General features: G+C 42.6%; 1 protein-coding gene across 3 annotated transcripts in view; it reads left to right on the top strand.

The window, feature by feature from the left end:
• si:ch73-374l24.1 (protein kinase C alpha type) overlaps positions 1-11,727 on the top strand; it is a 520,295-nt gene extending 508,568 nt beyond the window's left edge. For all 3 annotated transcript variants that reach the window (XM_034189672.1, XM_034189673.1, XM_034189671.1), the window contains 3 exons: positions 3,088-3,195; positions 4,262-4,402; positions 11,289-11,727. In XM_034189672.1, the coding sequence (XP_034045563.1) occupies positions 3,088-3,195; positions 4,262-4,402; positions 11,289-11,453 (414 nt within the window). In that variant the 3' untranslated portion in view covers positions 11,454-11,727. The remainder of the gene's footprint in view (positions 1-3,087; positions 3,196-4,261; positions 4,403-11,288) is intronic.
• Positions 11,728-13,098: the final 1,371 nt, after the last annotated feature.

Here is a 13,098-nt window from a genome sequence, read left to right on the forward strand (position 1 = left end):
CAAAACTAATTTCTGACAAGTTATTTAAATTAACGTCATGTCTGAAGTTTTATAAAGTGAAAATATCAGATATATGTTTTAGTTTTAAAGTAATGCGCTAATTTTTAAGGTTTTGGTGTGGACATGCTGTGTCCAGGTGCATTATGGGAAGGATAGGGTAATCTCAGTACATTCACGACAGGAGAAATGCATTTGAGACACTCTGATCAGGCTCCACGGACAACAGCATTAAACTATAGTGCCTAAAACTCTCATGAATATATTCTCTGGGTTTATAGATGTTGTTATTGTTTTTGCATTTATTAAATTCCACGCATCTTAAACGTAGCAGACACACGGATTATCTGGAATTTTGTTTTGGCAAGTTTTCAAGGTCTCTACTGCCATCTACTGGCCAGTAGTGTTCATGGCAGTATTCGTCCTGAAGCTGGGCTGATATTTTCAGTCACTGTACTCGGTTCCAGCTCAAACTGTACCACAGAACCGCACGGTGTAAAAGTTCAGAGCGCACGATTTATGCTCTCACACACATTGTCCATTCAAAAACCACACGTCAGACTTGTGTATCCAGAAGCAAAACGTAAACAGAAGCTTTTTTTTCCAAACTTAATTTATGAAAACTCTCGATGGGAGACATCAAAGTTTAAAAAAAAAAAAAAAACAAGACAGGTCTGGAGTGTTTGCACAGGCACAGTGCGAGAGGTTGGATGCTTGTAAGTAATTTCAAGTGTACCGGAGACAATACTGGAATTTATCGGTTATCTGTAACTTCCGATACATTTTTGGGTGGTTTATCGTTTTAGCTTTATCAAAGGTAACTTTTCAGTTATCTGATTATCTGTTATCGAAGTTAATTTTTTGGTTATCTGTGCCCACCACTGACTGTAAGGATGGTGCTTGGTTTCCTCCAAACGTGATCCCTGGCATTAACGGCAAAGAGTTTAGTCTTTCTCTTATCAGACCAGAGAATTTTGTTTCCAATGGTCTGAAAGTCCTTCACTTGCCTTTTGGCAAACTCCAGGCGGGCTGCCATGGGCCTTATACTAAGGAGTGGCTTCTCTCTGGTCACTCTACCATACATGCCTGATTGGTGGATTGCTGCAGAGATGGTTGTCCTTCAGCAAGGTTCTCCTTTCTCCACAGAGTAATGCTGTAGCTCTGACAGAGTGACCATCGGGTCCTTGGTCACCTCCCTGACCAAGGCCCTTCTCCTACAATCGCTCAGTTTAGATGTGTGGCCAGCTCTAGGAAGAGTCCTGGTGGATCTGAATGTTTTCCATTTACAGATGAAGGAGGCGCCTGTGCTCATTGGGACCCTCAAACCACCAGAAATGTTTCTGTACCCTTCACCAGATTTGTGCCTCGAGACAATCCAGTCTCGGAGGTCTACAGACAATTTCTTGACACACCAGGTGGACTCCAGTTAAGCTGTAGAAACATCTCAAGGGTGAACAGTGGAAACAGGATGCACCTGAGCTCAATTTTGAGCTTCATGGAAAAGAGTGTGAATACTTATGTACATGCGATTTCTTAGTTTTTTATTTTTAATACATTTGCAAAACATCTAAAAAAAAAAAAAACTAAAAAAAACTTTTTTACATTGTCATTATGGGCTATTGTGCATAGAATTTTGAGTGAAAAAATCAATTTCATCCATTTTTGAATAAGGCTGTAACATAACAAAATGTGAAAAACGTGAAGCGCTGTGAATACTTAACCGGATGCACCGTACATGGTGGTACCTCCCAAACTATTAAAAACATGACCTTATAGTCCAGATAATACAGTTATCATTTTTATGCCTCACTTTATTATAACAGTGAAAACAGTGAAAAGAGTCACCAAGAGGCACAGAAAAAAACAAATAAAAACTCAGCAGTGAAGCTTATGATATTATTGATACTCTACCGTAGATGGTTTTTATTTCACATTGTCAGGATTTTTAACAAGAAAACTAATGTGAACTACCCCACTCTGTGCTTGAACTTGGGATGGGAGGCTGGCACTCTAACCACGAGGCTAAAACCCACAAGCTCTAGTTTCTGTCGCAAGAGTGAGGTTTTACAAACTTCATCTGTACAGCACCTCCTGCTGGCCTCCGTCACACAAACAAAGCCATTAAAAGTAAAATTGGGACTTTATCAGGAGATATCAATTTCTCTATTATGGGGCTCTACTACAGAGCGCCGTTCCTTCCCGTTTCATCCCGAATGGCAAATCTAGGCATGTTTTGAAGCATCATAGTAACTTCTTGATCCACCTTTGTCAATCTTGAACAAACTTGTTATATGTAGATTTGAAATCGGAGTTTAAATTTTTGAGCTGTTCAAAAAATTTCATCCTGATTCTCCAAATCGTTGCTAGTGTATGGTAACTTCTGGCTGTTTGTAGTCTTAACAGCTTCAGTCATGTTGAAACATCTTTAAATGGGGTAGTCCTAGTGAGTACAGCTTGGAGTTTGTTTGACCGTACTTCATCTGTGTTAAAAATTTGAATCAGAAGCAGCATTGGGGTTGTGGCTGAAGGTGCACCCAGGTAGAGCTCCTTATTTTTGAGTGGGTTGCAAAGTCTGCACATTATAAGCCGTTTCATCCGATGTTTGCACTGTGTTTGGATTATGGGTGATTATACAGAGTGAAACAAAAAACAGAACCCATAAAAATTGTAATAAATCCAACAAAGGACCAGCAAATCACTTAAACTTCAGTCTGTGTACGATCATTCCCCAAAGTTCCAGTTATCTTGGTTACTTTGCATAGAAGACATGTTCTTTCCAAAATATGCTCCAAATGGTATGATTTTTTTTGGTGAAATAGGCCTCCAGGCCTCTTATGTCATCGAAAAACATGACCTTCATGCAAAGTGATCAAGATAACTGGAACTTTGGAGAATATTCATACAGATTGAAATTTGCTGGACCATTGTAGGATTTATTAAAATTTTTAAAGGTTCTGTGTTTTTTTGGGGGGGGGGGGGTCACCCTGTAATAGAATGGCACTCTGTGGAGTAGGGGTGTTACTTACATTGTTACTTGCAGCACTCACAACTTTTGTGATAACTCTGCAATGCTTTATTTATTGCCTTCAGCCACCGTTTGACGGAGAAGACGAGGACGAGCTCTTCCAGTCCATCATGGAGCACAATGTGTCCTATCCGAAGTCCATGTCCAAAGAATCTGTATCCATCTGCAAAGGAGTGAGTGCTGTTCAAAGCCCCGGTTCCCCAAATTAGAAGGGTGCCAAAGAACACCAGGGGTGTTTGAGGTTTTGACTGCTTTGACATGGATTGTTTGTTTTTTTCTCCTCTTTCTAGACACGCAACATTTCATTCTGCAGAATTAAGGGTGGGGGCTGCTTTCATAAGGGGGGGACTCCAAGGAAAAAGAATTTGAACCACTGGTTTAAAGGACCATGTATTTGGAGAATTAAGGCTGATGCTTTAAGTCACACCTGTGCACTAATCATGGTGTCTAATCAGCATCTTGATATGGCACACCTGTGAGGTGGGATGGATTATCTCAGCAAAGGAGAAGTGCTCACTATCACAGATTTAGACTGATTTGTGAACAATATTTGAGGGAAATGGTGATATTGTGTATGTGGAAAAAGGTTTAGATCTTTGAGTTCATCTCATACAAAATGGGAGCAAAACCAAAAGTGTTGCGTTTATATTTTTGTTGAGTGTATAAAGAATACTGCAGGGTTTCAGGTGGATGTTCTGCTCCACTGGCAGATGTAGCTAATGTTGATGTGGTTTGAAAACCAACTGGAATTTTCAAATTATGTCGGTGAACATATTTATTGGTGAAATCCGTGCTACTGTATGTTAGTGAAAGCATCACGTCACCTCAGATTTGTTTTTGGCTTATTTTTTGTGAGCCTTTTTTGTGAGGTTGTCACTGATTATATCAACAAGGAAATGAGTTTTCAGGGTCAGTTTGCACATCAGAAAATATCTGATGAGATTCGACTGCAGTCTCATCAAGTCCTTAATTTATTATATTTCACCTATTCGACAGATGTTACCATAACAAAAAATTCTTCTTCTCAGAGCTGATGACAAATGAGATTATCCAACACACTGTTCTGGTTTGTTTCACATCTTATTAACAAAAAAGAATTAAAAGTGGCAGCTGACTCACAAACGGAGCTGAGAATAAAATTATTTCCTGTAAATATTTTTGAGTGGAATGAGTCTGAATATCAGTCTGGTTTTATGTAACATCACCTCTTTTCACCTGTTTCTTCTTTTTGCTCACCAGCTGATGACCAAACACCCGATGAAGCGTCTTGGCTGTGGTCCGGAGGGCGAGCAGGACATCAAAGAGCAGGCCTTCTTCAGACGCATCGACTGGCACCGACTCGCCAACAGAGAGATCCAGCCACCATTCAAGCCCAGAGTGGTGAGGGCAGCTGTGCCAGTGTCCGAATGTAGCATGATTTTTGTACATGTCCATCTGGAAAACGCAGCCTCTAAAGTTAAATACCCGACTGACTCATGTGAATGTTAGGAGATAAACCCAAGAGACAGAGTTTTAGGACCCAAAATGCAGAAAGCAAACCAAAGTACAAAAACAGAATGATTTATTGATATATTGCAAATGGTACAAGCCGAGAACCCAAGCACTGGAGGAGGGAGAGACCGCTGGAGCAAATGGGAGGCAGGAATATCAACACCCAAACACAGTTTATCCGGAGCCAGCACAGAACAAGACCAGGTGGCACAACGAAGCAGATGGAACCAGGAGCACTGAGGACTGAGGAAAGACAGAGTTAGTTTAAGCCACAGAAACATGGAACAGAAAGCAATACAGAGATGAGGCCAAGGAAACCTGTAGGCAACTGAGTTTCCGGTGTCTGAAAGCGTGAAGAGATGAGGTACTTGTACAGGAGGTTAATGAGTATAAGCAGGTGACTCCAATCAGTTCCAAAGGTGGCTCCAGCAGACACAGGAAGGGAGGGGGAGTGAGGCAGACACCACAGCAAGGTGCAGCAAACAAAGGCAGCAGAACAGAGAATGAAAATTGACCAGTCGGCTGTAAAAACTTAATGCCGACGTGATGTTTGTGAACTTACAGTTCATCTGTCCATGCATTGTTCATGTTAAGGGTGTGCCAAGCCGATATTTTCTGATCGGTACTGGTCAGGTATGGGCCAAATGTGCTGGATCAGGTATTAGTAAATTAAAAGTAGCGAAATCTGTCCCAATCCAAGTTTTCTATTGCACATCTCAGTCATGCCATAGGGTATGTGGAACCCTCGTTCAGAAAAAGTTGGGACGATATTGTTATGATTGGGTTTGGGGGCTTATTATGTGCTATGGTTCATTTTCTCTCTGTTACTTTTGAACTTTGGTTTTGGGGAAGGGATTTCTCTTGTTTGGTGTTGGGCGTGTCTCTCCTCTCCTCCCTTCATGCTTGCCACGCCCGGTTCCTGAACCTTCCTCATACACCTGTTTTGTATTTTCTCATTATCACTCCTCCTATATAAGTCACTCCCTTTTCCTCTTTCAGTTGCGAGATTGTTGTGCCTTCTGCCACTTTCAAGCATTTGTTCTCTGAGTTTTCTAGTCCTGTTTTACTTACCTGAGTACTGACCTGTCTGCCTGTTTTTGGATGCTGTCTCTGCCTCTGCCTCATGCTTCAATTACCAGCTGACAGTGGTATACACTGTCAGCTGGTTGCTAGTGCAACCTGACAAGGTTTGAGAACCCTCATTTTTGTGAAATGGAGGACCATACATTTTTTAATCACAAGTAAAGGCAAGGGAGCATTAATCCCTGTTGTTAAAGAAGCAAACGGTGAAGGGAAACAAAATTGTGGCCGATGATGGCAAAATGCAGTCTACAACCTCACCACTAGATGAAGCTAAATCCGACACACTGTAGCTTTAAGCAATTTTACCAGTCTTAAATCTTAAGAAAAATTCTTCGCTGCTGTAATAATAATCCATAAGTGCATATTGTAAATCCGTGTTCCACTGTGCTTTACATGGTTACAGCTGAGCTCGAGACCTGATCTCAGCTGCACCCACACACCTCCGCCTTTTCTGCATGTGGACCCCGACAGCCTCCATCCAATCACTGACACAAGCGCTGCCCCCAGAGATTAAAATTAGCTCTCGCTGCAGTTCCTTTACTTCCACACAAAGGCTACAATCAGCGCAGGGTTACATGGCGGATGTTTCACAGAATGGGTGGGGGGTTGTCGCTCCTTTAGAGGACATTTCTATGGTCTGATTATACTTATGAGCTTCTATGAGACGTCATTAATCAGTCTGAAGGAATTTGCAAACAAATGGTCCCTCTGAGCTGCTATAGGTCTTCTGACATACTACATCAAAAACTGGCAGGCGCTGAAATCCTCTGCATCTTTATTTTTGTTTTGCTTGTCCCAAATTGATTCCTGATTCCTCTTAATGGCCGTGACTATACAGGCAGTGAAAAACAATATTCATAATAAATATAAACCTTCATCCAGCCCACTGTAGATGTTCACAGTTTACGCCAAATCTAATCAGAGCTTTTGCACACTTCCTCATTCAGCATCAACATTTTGTGCATCGCCTTCCTTCTGGGACAGCTGATAAGCTTTGTACTGCAAAGCTTATAATGAAATATTTGCTTTTATTATTCTGCAGCTCAGTAATAAAAATATTCAGAAACCTTTGTTTGTTTTCTCCTGCAGACGTAATGTTTGTAACGCTTTAATTTTATGAACCTGTGTTTACCTCCAAATTATGGTGCTGATATTCTTTGGAGTAATGTGACACTATTAATTGTACATACTTTTTAAATAAGCCCCTTTCCTTTAAATTCCCATTTAAAATGCATTTATCTCTGTTTAAAAATGGACTTACGTACTCGGTTTTGCATCTGAACCCTTCACTTTTCACCTTTAAAATTCTTCTTTTTTTTTTTTATAAAACCAGTACATTAAAACCAGTACATTAAGGGGCCCAGCACACAGTGCAGCACAAAGTGTCACTGCTGGTGCCCAACAAAAAGAGCTTTGATTTTTGCAGCCGTTGCCCACATTCATTAACAACAAATATAACTGCACTTGCCTGAGCACCCATTAACGTGTTGCTCCAGAAATTACTTGTGGTCAGACACAATGTTGGTGCATTGCAATTGTGGCAGCAGTGATTGCACCATAGATCTACGAAAACATGGTCCAAAGTTGAGCACAGAGAGTTCCTGCTATTTACACTGTGCATTACTTAGATACTCCTGACATAGGCGGGTTCACAGCATGCGTATGCTCTGCTTGTACACATGTAGATGCACATTACCTAGGAATGGGTACAAGACCAACTATATCGACTGTGAGTCAATACCAGTACCTTGACGGGTTGAATGTGAGTCAAAATCAAGATTTTCGGAATTTGGTGTGGTCGAGCCCAAGTCAAGACTGAATGTCTGCAGGAGGCAAAACTAAGCCTGATAGGATATGGAAAGGTTTGAGTGCTGGGACTAGGAAGAGGCGTGTTCAGATGCTTCCCCTCATGGAGCTGTGGTGGATAATTACCGAAAACCTCTCAGTTCACCATTTCAGTAGCAACACACCAGATGCTGATGTACTTGTATCTTAAAGGGAATGACAGATGACACTGAGAGCTTTACTTCGTTATGGATAAATGATAGAAGAGAAACCTGTATACTGCAGTTAGTTTTTTCATAGTTGTTTGTAAACATTTTTTAATTTATGTTATGTCCAAAACACACCCATGGTTAATTGACTACATGCAACCCCTTTATACCCTGCACTTTATTTTGCAGTCAGATTCTGCCCTATGTAAATAGAAAGGCCTCGCTAGACACACCCAAAATGTACTTGCTATGCACTTTACACCATGCACTATACATCATCAAGATAAGGCCGTAAATGTCTTTATTCCCTGTAATTGTTTATAGAGAATCAATACAAGTAGGTCATATTTTGCTAAAAAAGGAAATGCAAATGAGGTCCTTAGACTGGGTCTCATTAACATAAGATCACTGTCCTCAAAATCATTGTTGATTAATGATTTAATTATTGATCATCACTTAGATATGATTGAGTTATGTGAAACCTGGCTTAAACCTACAGCTGTCCTCCCCTTAAATGAAGCCTGCCCACCAGCATATACATTTAGTCACGTCCCTCGTGATGCGAAGCAAGGCGGGGGTGTTGCTCTTATTTTTAAATCTAGGTTTAGCTTATTAGCTGTTGGGGGTCACAAATATAACTCGTTTGAGTATCTGATTCTCCGCTCTGCTCAGGATATTACGCATTGCCAAGGTCAAAAGAATAAAAATCACCCGTATTACTTTGTCACTGTATATAGGCCTCCTGGCCCATATTCTGAATTCTTAGATGAATTTGGTGCATTCATCTCTAACTTGTCAACTAGTGCAGATAACATTCTGATCATTGGTGACTTTAACGTTCATATAAATAAGCCTTCTGATCCCCTCTGCAAATCATTTATGGAAATTGTGGATGCATTAGGATTTTGGTAATGCATTCGGGATTCGACGCACATTAGTGGAAATACCCTGGATCTGGTTCTTGCACATGGTATTGGTGTCACGAATATTGACATCATGCCTCTTACATCAGTGGTCTCTGATCACTCACTTATTAAGTTTACAGTTTCGCTGCCGTGTTTAGTGGAACAACAACCTTATTTATCACTGCAGCGATGCATCAACTCAACTAAGACTGAACTAGAAGCTAGACTGCCTGATGTCTTAGCCTCATTTTTGACAAATACCCAGTCAGTAGACAGACTTGTGGATAGTTTAAACTCAGTGCTCAAAACTCAAAACAGAAATGGCATTGTTCAAAATTAGAAGTATGCCATCTTAGACTATAAGCATGCATTATTGGCTACAAAGCGGACCTATTACTCTGATTTGATCAACAAAAACAAGCATAACTCAAAGTTCTTGTTCGACACGGTGGCAACACTTATTCATGGACAACCACCTGTAGCTCGCTCTCCTTTTACAGCACAAGATTTCCTGGATTACTTTGAGAAGAAAATAGATGACATTAGTTTGAACCTTTCACTGCTATGTGTTGTGAAAGTGTAGGAACACGGACCCACAACAGGGGGCGCAAATGAACGGACAATGGAGGAAGTCAAATAGCACTTTTACTGTTGTGAAATAAGCACAACAAACACAACCGATTACAATAATAGACAATAAAGTCGAATCACAAAGGTGTCATGTGGGCAGGCTCGAAGATAGGAGACGTCTGTCCAAAGCAGAACCGGAACCACACGATTTCCTCCGCCACCGAACCCCGGGAATACTGGAGCCGCCAAGTCCCGAACTCCCAGGTGGCCACTGCCTCCGCTTGTCGGATCTGGTACTGCTGGCGAGGAACAGAAACAGTCAGATGTGGGTGCGCCTGCACCCAGCAACACGTATGGTGGAAAAACCACCTCCACCTCTCATCAGGAAAACACTGTTACTGCAGGAATGTGAGTACTTATCCAAAGGGTCCAATACAGTCTCCTGCTGTTCTACTCACTATCTGCGTGAAGGCAAAAAAGTATTTATGGTCAAAAGACAACACGATTGGCTGGATACATTACCTCCTCGGTAGAGCGATATCTCGGCAAAGAAGTGGAGATGACGTCTTGCTGATATACCGCTGCGGATCAGATGATTGGTAACAGCTGTCGTAGGTGACAGCTGTCACCCCGGGTGCTCCTGTGAGGTGGCAGCGCCCTCTGGTGCCTGGAGCCTGCACTCCAGGCAGGGTGCCCTCTGGTGGTGGTGGGCTAGCAGTACCTCCTCTTCAGCGGCCCACACAACACTATGCAGATGATACTCAGTTATATATGTTATATATGTTATGATGATACTCAGTTATATATGCCGATAACTGCTGGTAATCTCCTTAGAAGATTGTCTTGCAGCAGTGAGAAGTTGGAAGTCTAGAAACTTCCTACTTTTAAACTCTGATAAGACTGAAATGATGGCTCTTGGTCCAGTGAGACATCGGCATCAATTTGACCAGTTAACACTCAGCGTAGGCTCGTGTGTCATACATCACACTGACAAAGTGAGGAACCTTGGGGTAGTTTTTGATCCTTTGTTGTCCTTTGGCCTCCATATTAGAAATATTACTAGGACTGCTTTCTTCCACCTGCGAAATATAGCGAAGATTCGTCACATCCTGTCTATGGCTGATGCTGAGACCCTGATCCATGCGTTTATCTCTTCTAGATTGGACTACTGCAATGTTCTATTTTCTGGTTTACCACAGTCTAGCATTAGGGCTCTCCAATTGGTTCAAAATGCTGCAGCCAGACTTTTGACACGAAGCAGAAAGTTCGACCACATTACACTCATTTTGGCGTCTCTTCACTGGCTTCCTGTCCCAGTGAGATCATATTTTAAGGTTCTGCTACTAACCTATAAAATTATTCATGGACTGGCACCTCCCTACCTAGCTGACCTAATTAAACCTTACGTACAGGTCCGGGCTTTACGTTCTCAGGGTGCGGGACTACTTTGTGTCCCTAGGGTGAATAAGAAGTCTGCGGGTCACAGAGCTTTCTGTTATCATGCCCCTGTTCTGTAAAATGATCTCCCAGCGTCAATAAAACAATCAGATTCTGTGGAGACATTCAAGTCCAGACTTAAGACGCACTTCTTTTCTCTTTCATATGGCTAGCATACTGGTACAGTTTTATTTTACGCTTTTTACTCTTTTAATTCATGTTATTAGTAATTGGAGCGGGCCGCGGCCTCAAGTTTACCTAAATTCTGGGTCTTTTAGTGAAGCTTAGGGCTAGCAGCCGGCGATCACCTTAGTATTTCTTCTGTTTTTCTTGTTGATTAATGCTGGCAAATTATACAGTATTTTTTGTTTTTCTGATGCCTGATTCTGTTTTTTCTCTGTTTAAGGTGCAGCTCCATCCAGAGATGGGAGTTGTATTTGTGTTGGCGACCCTCCTGTCCTGTGCACCAACAGCAATTCTTGTATATTCGTCCGTGAATTGTTCTGTGAATTGTTTCTGTAATTTATGTTTGTAGCATGGCCCAAGCAGAGGGTCACCCCTTTGAGTCTGGTCTGCTTGAGGTTTCTTCCTCAGAGGGAGTTTTTCCTTACCACTGTTTCTCTGGGGGTTGGTAAGGTTAGACCTTACCTGTGTGAAGCGCCTTGAGGCAACTCTGTTGTGATTTGGCGCTATATAAAGGAAAATAAATTGAAATTGAATTGAAATTGTAACAAACTTCTTTCACCCTTAAATATCTTTTTTTTTTTCCTGTGTTCAATTTCACAGTGCGGCAAAGCAGCAGAAAACTTTGACAAGTTTTTCACTCGTACCCAACCTATCCTGACACCTCCTGACCAGCTGGTCATCGCCAACATTGACCAGAACGAGTTTGCAGGCTTCTCCTACATCAACCCACAGTTCAGCTACCTGACCATGCACAGCGTTGTATGAGAAGCGAGACACGTAAAAAAATGGACTATCGTCAACTACAAGATCCTTCCAGAAGAGTCATATCAACTTCTACTGTGTTCTGTCAACTTTGTGTCCATATGGTGAAGCACATGGGACGAAGGGGAGTAAGTGCATGAAGTCATCATGCGTGTGGGTGTATTAGTCCAATCTGAAGGCTACAGTAAGTGACAGATGATTGATGTTTAACAACTAATTTAACCCAGTGATGTCCAGAAACCTGATACAGAGCTCCAGGATTTTGTCCCACAGCCCTCAAATAACAAAAACTATATCAGCCGGCACAGGGGGCATCAATGATCACATTAGGAAAGTAACGCAGGCCAGTGTTGTCCAGATTTAATGGTAAATCATTTTAGGCTCACTTCACAGTACATACACTAAAGTACCTTAAATCAGCTGTTTATAAGGTATTTCAACAAACTGATGTATAAACCCTGGGAGGCATGATATCATTTCACCATGAAAGAACTATAACATATATTGTAAAGGAGCCATTTTCAACAGATACTAAAACTGTGCAGTTGTGGAGAATCAGTTGTGACATACAGATGATCTTTAAATGTTTTTAAGATGTGTGTACGAGGGGATATCAAAATGTTTTGAGCCTCAAACAGAAAGAGCAAGATATTTGGATTCATAATGTTTTATTTTGGAGGTGCTGATTTTCAAAATCAACACCTCCAAATCCGAGGCCATGGGTCTCAACCGGAAAAAGGTGCTTTGCCCTCCAGGTCGGTGGAGTGTCCTTGCCTCAAGTGGAGGAGTTTAAGTATCTCAGGGTTCACGAGTGAGGGACAGATGGAGCGTGAGATCAATAGACGGATCGGTGCAGCATCTGCAGTGATGCGGTCGCTGTATCGGACCGTCGTGGTGAAGAGAGAGCTGAGTAGGGGGGCAAAGCTCTCGATTTACCGATCGATCTACGTTCCGATCCTCACCTATGGTCATGAGATTTGGCTCATGACCGAAAGAACGAGATCGTGAGTACAAGCGGCCGAGATGAGTTTCCTCCACAGGGTGGCTGGGCGCTCCCTTAGAGATAGGGTCAGGAGCTCGGTCACTCGGGAGGAGCTCGGAGTCGAGCCGCTGCTCCTCCACGTCGAAAGGAGTCAGTTGAGGTGGCTCGGGCATCTTTTCCGGATGCCCCCTGGACGCCTCGCTGGAGAGGTGTTCCGGGCACGTCCCATTGGGAGGAGGCCCCGGGGAAGACCCAGGACACGCTGGAGGGACTACATCTCTCGCCTGGCTTGGGAACGCCTTGGGGTTCCCCCGGAGGAGCTGGGGGGGGTGTGCTGGGGGTGTGTGAATCGGGAGGTCTGGGCGGCTTTGCTTGAGCCGCTGCCCCCGCGACCCAAACTCTGGATAAAGCGGAAGAAAATGGATGGATGTTTTATTTTTCAACATAGTCCCCTTCCAACTCCATACACTTGTTCCATCTAGTTTGCCAGTCATTTATACCCGATCGGTAGAACTCAACATCTTGGTCCCCTAACCAGCCCTCCGCTGCAGCAGTCAGCTCATCGTCATCCTCAAATCTCTGGCCCCAAAGGTATTTTTTTCAGCCTGGGAAAGAGGTGGACGTCGCTAGGGGATAGGTCTGGAGAATAAGGTGGGTGAGGAAGAA

The sequence above is a fragment of the Thalassophryne amazonica genome, chromosome 16 (assembly GCF_902500255.1).
Source record: "Thalassophryne amazonica chromosome 16, fThaAma1.1, whole genome shotgun sequence".
Lineage (NCBI taxonomy): Eukaryota > Metazoa > Chordata > Actinopteri > Batrachoidiformes > Batrachoididae > Thalassophryne > Thalassophryne amazonica.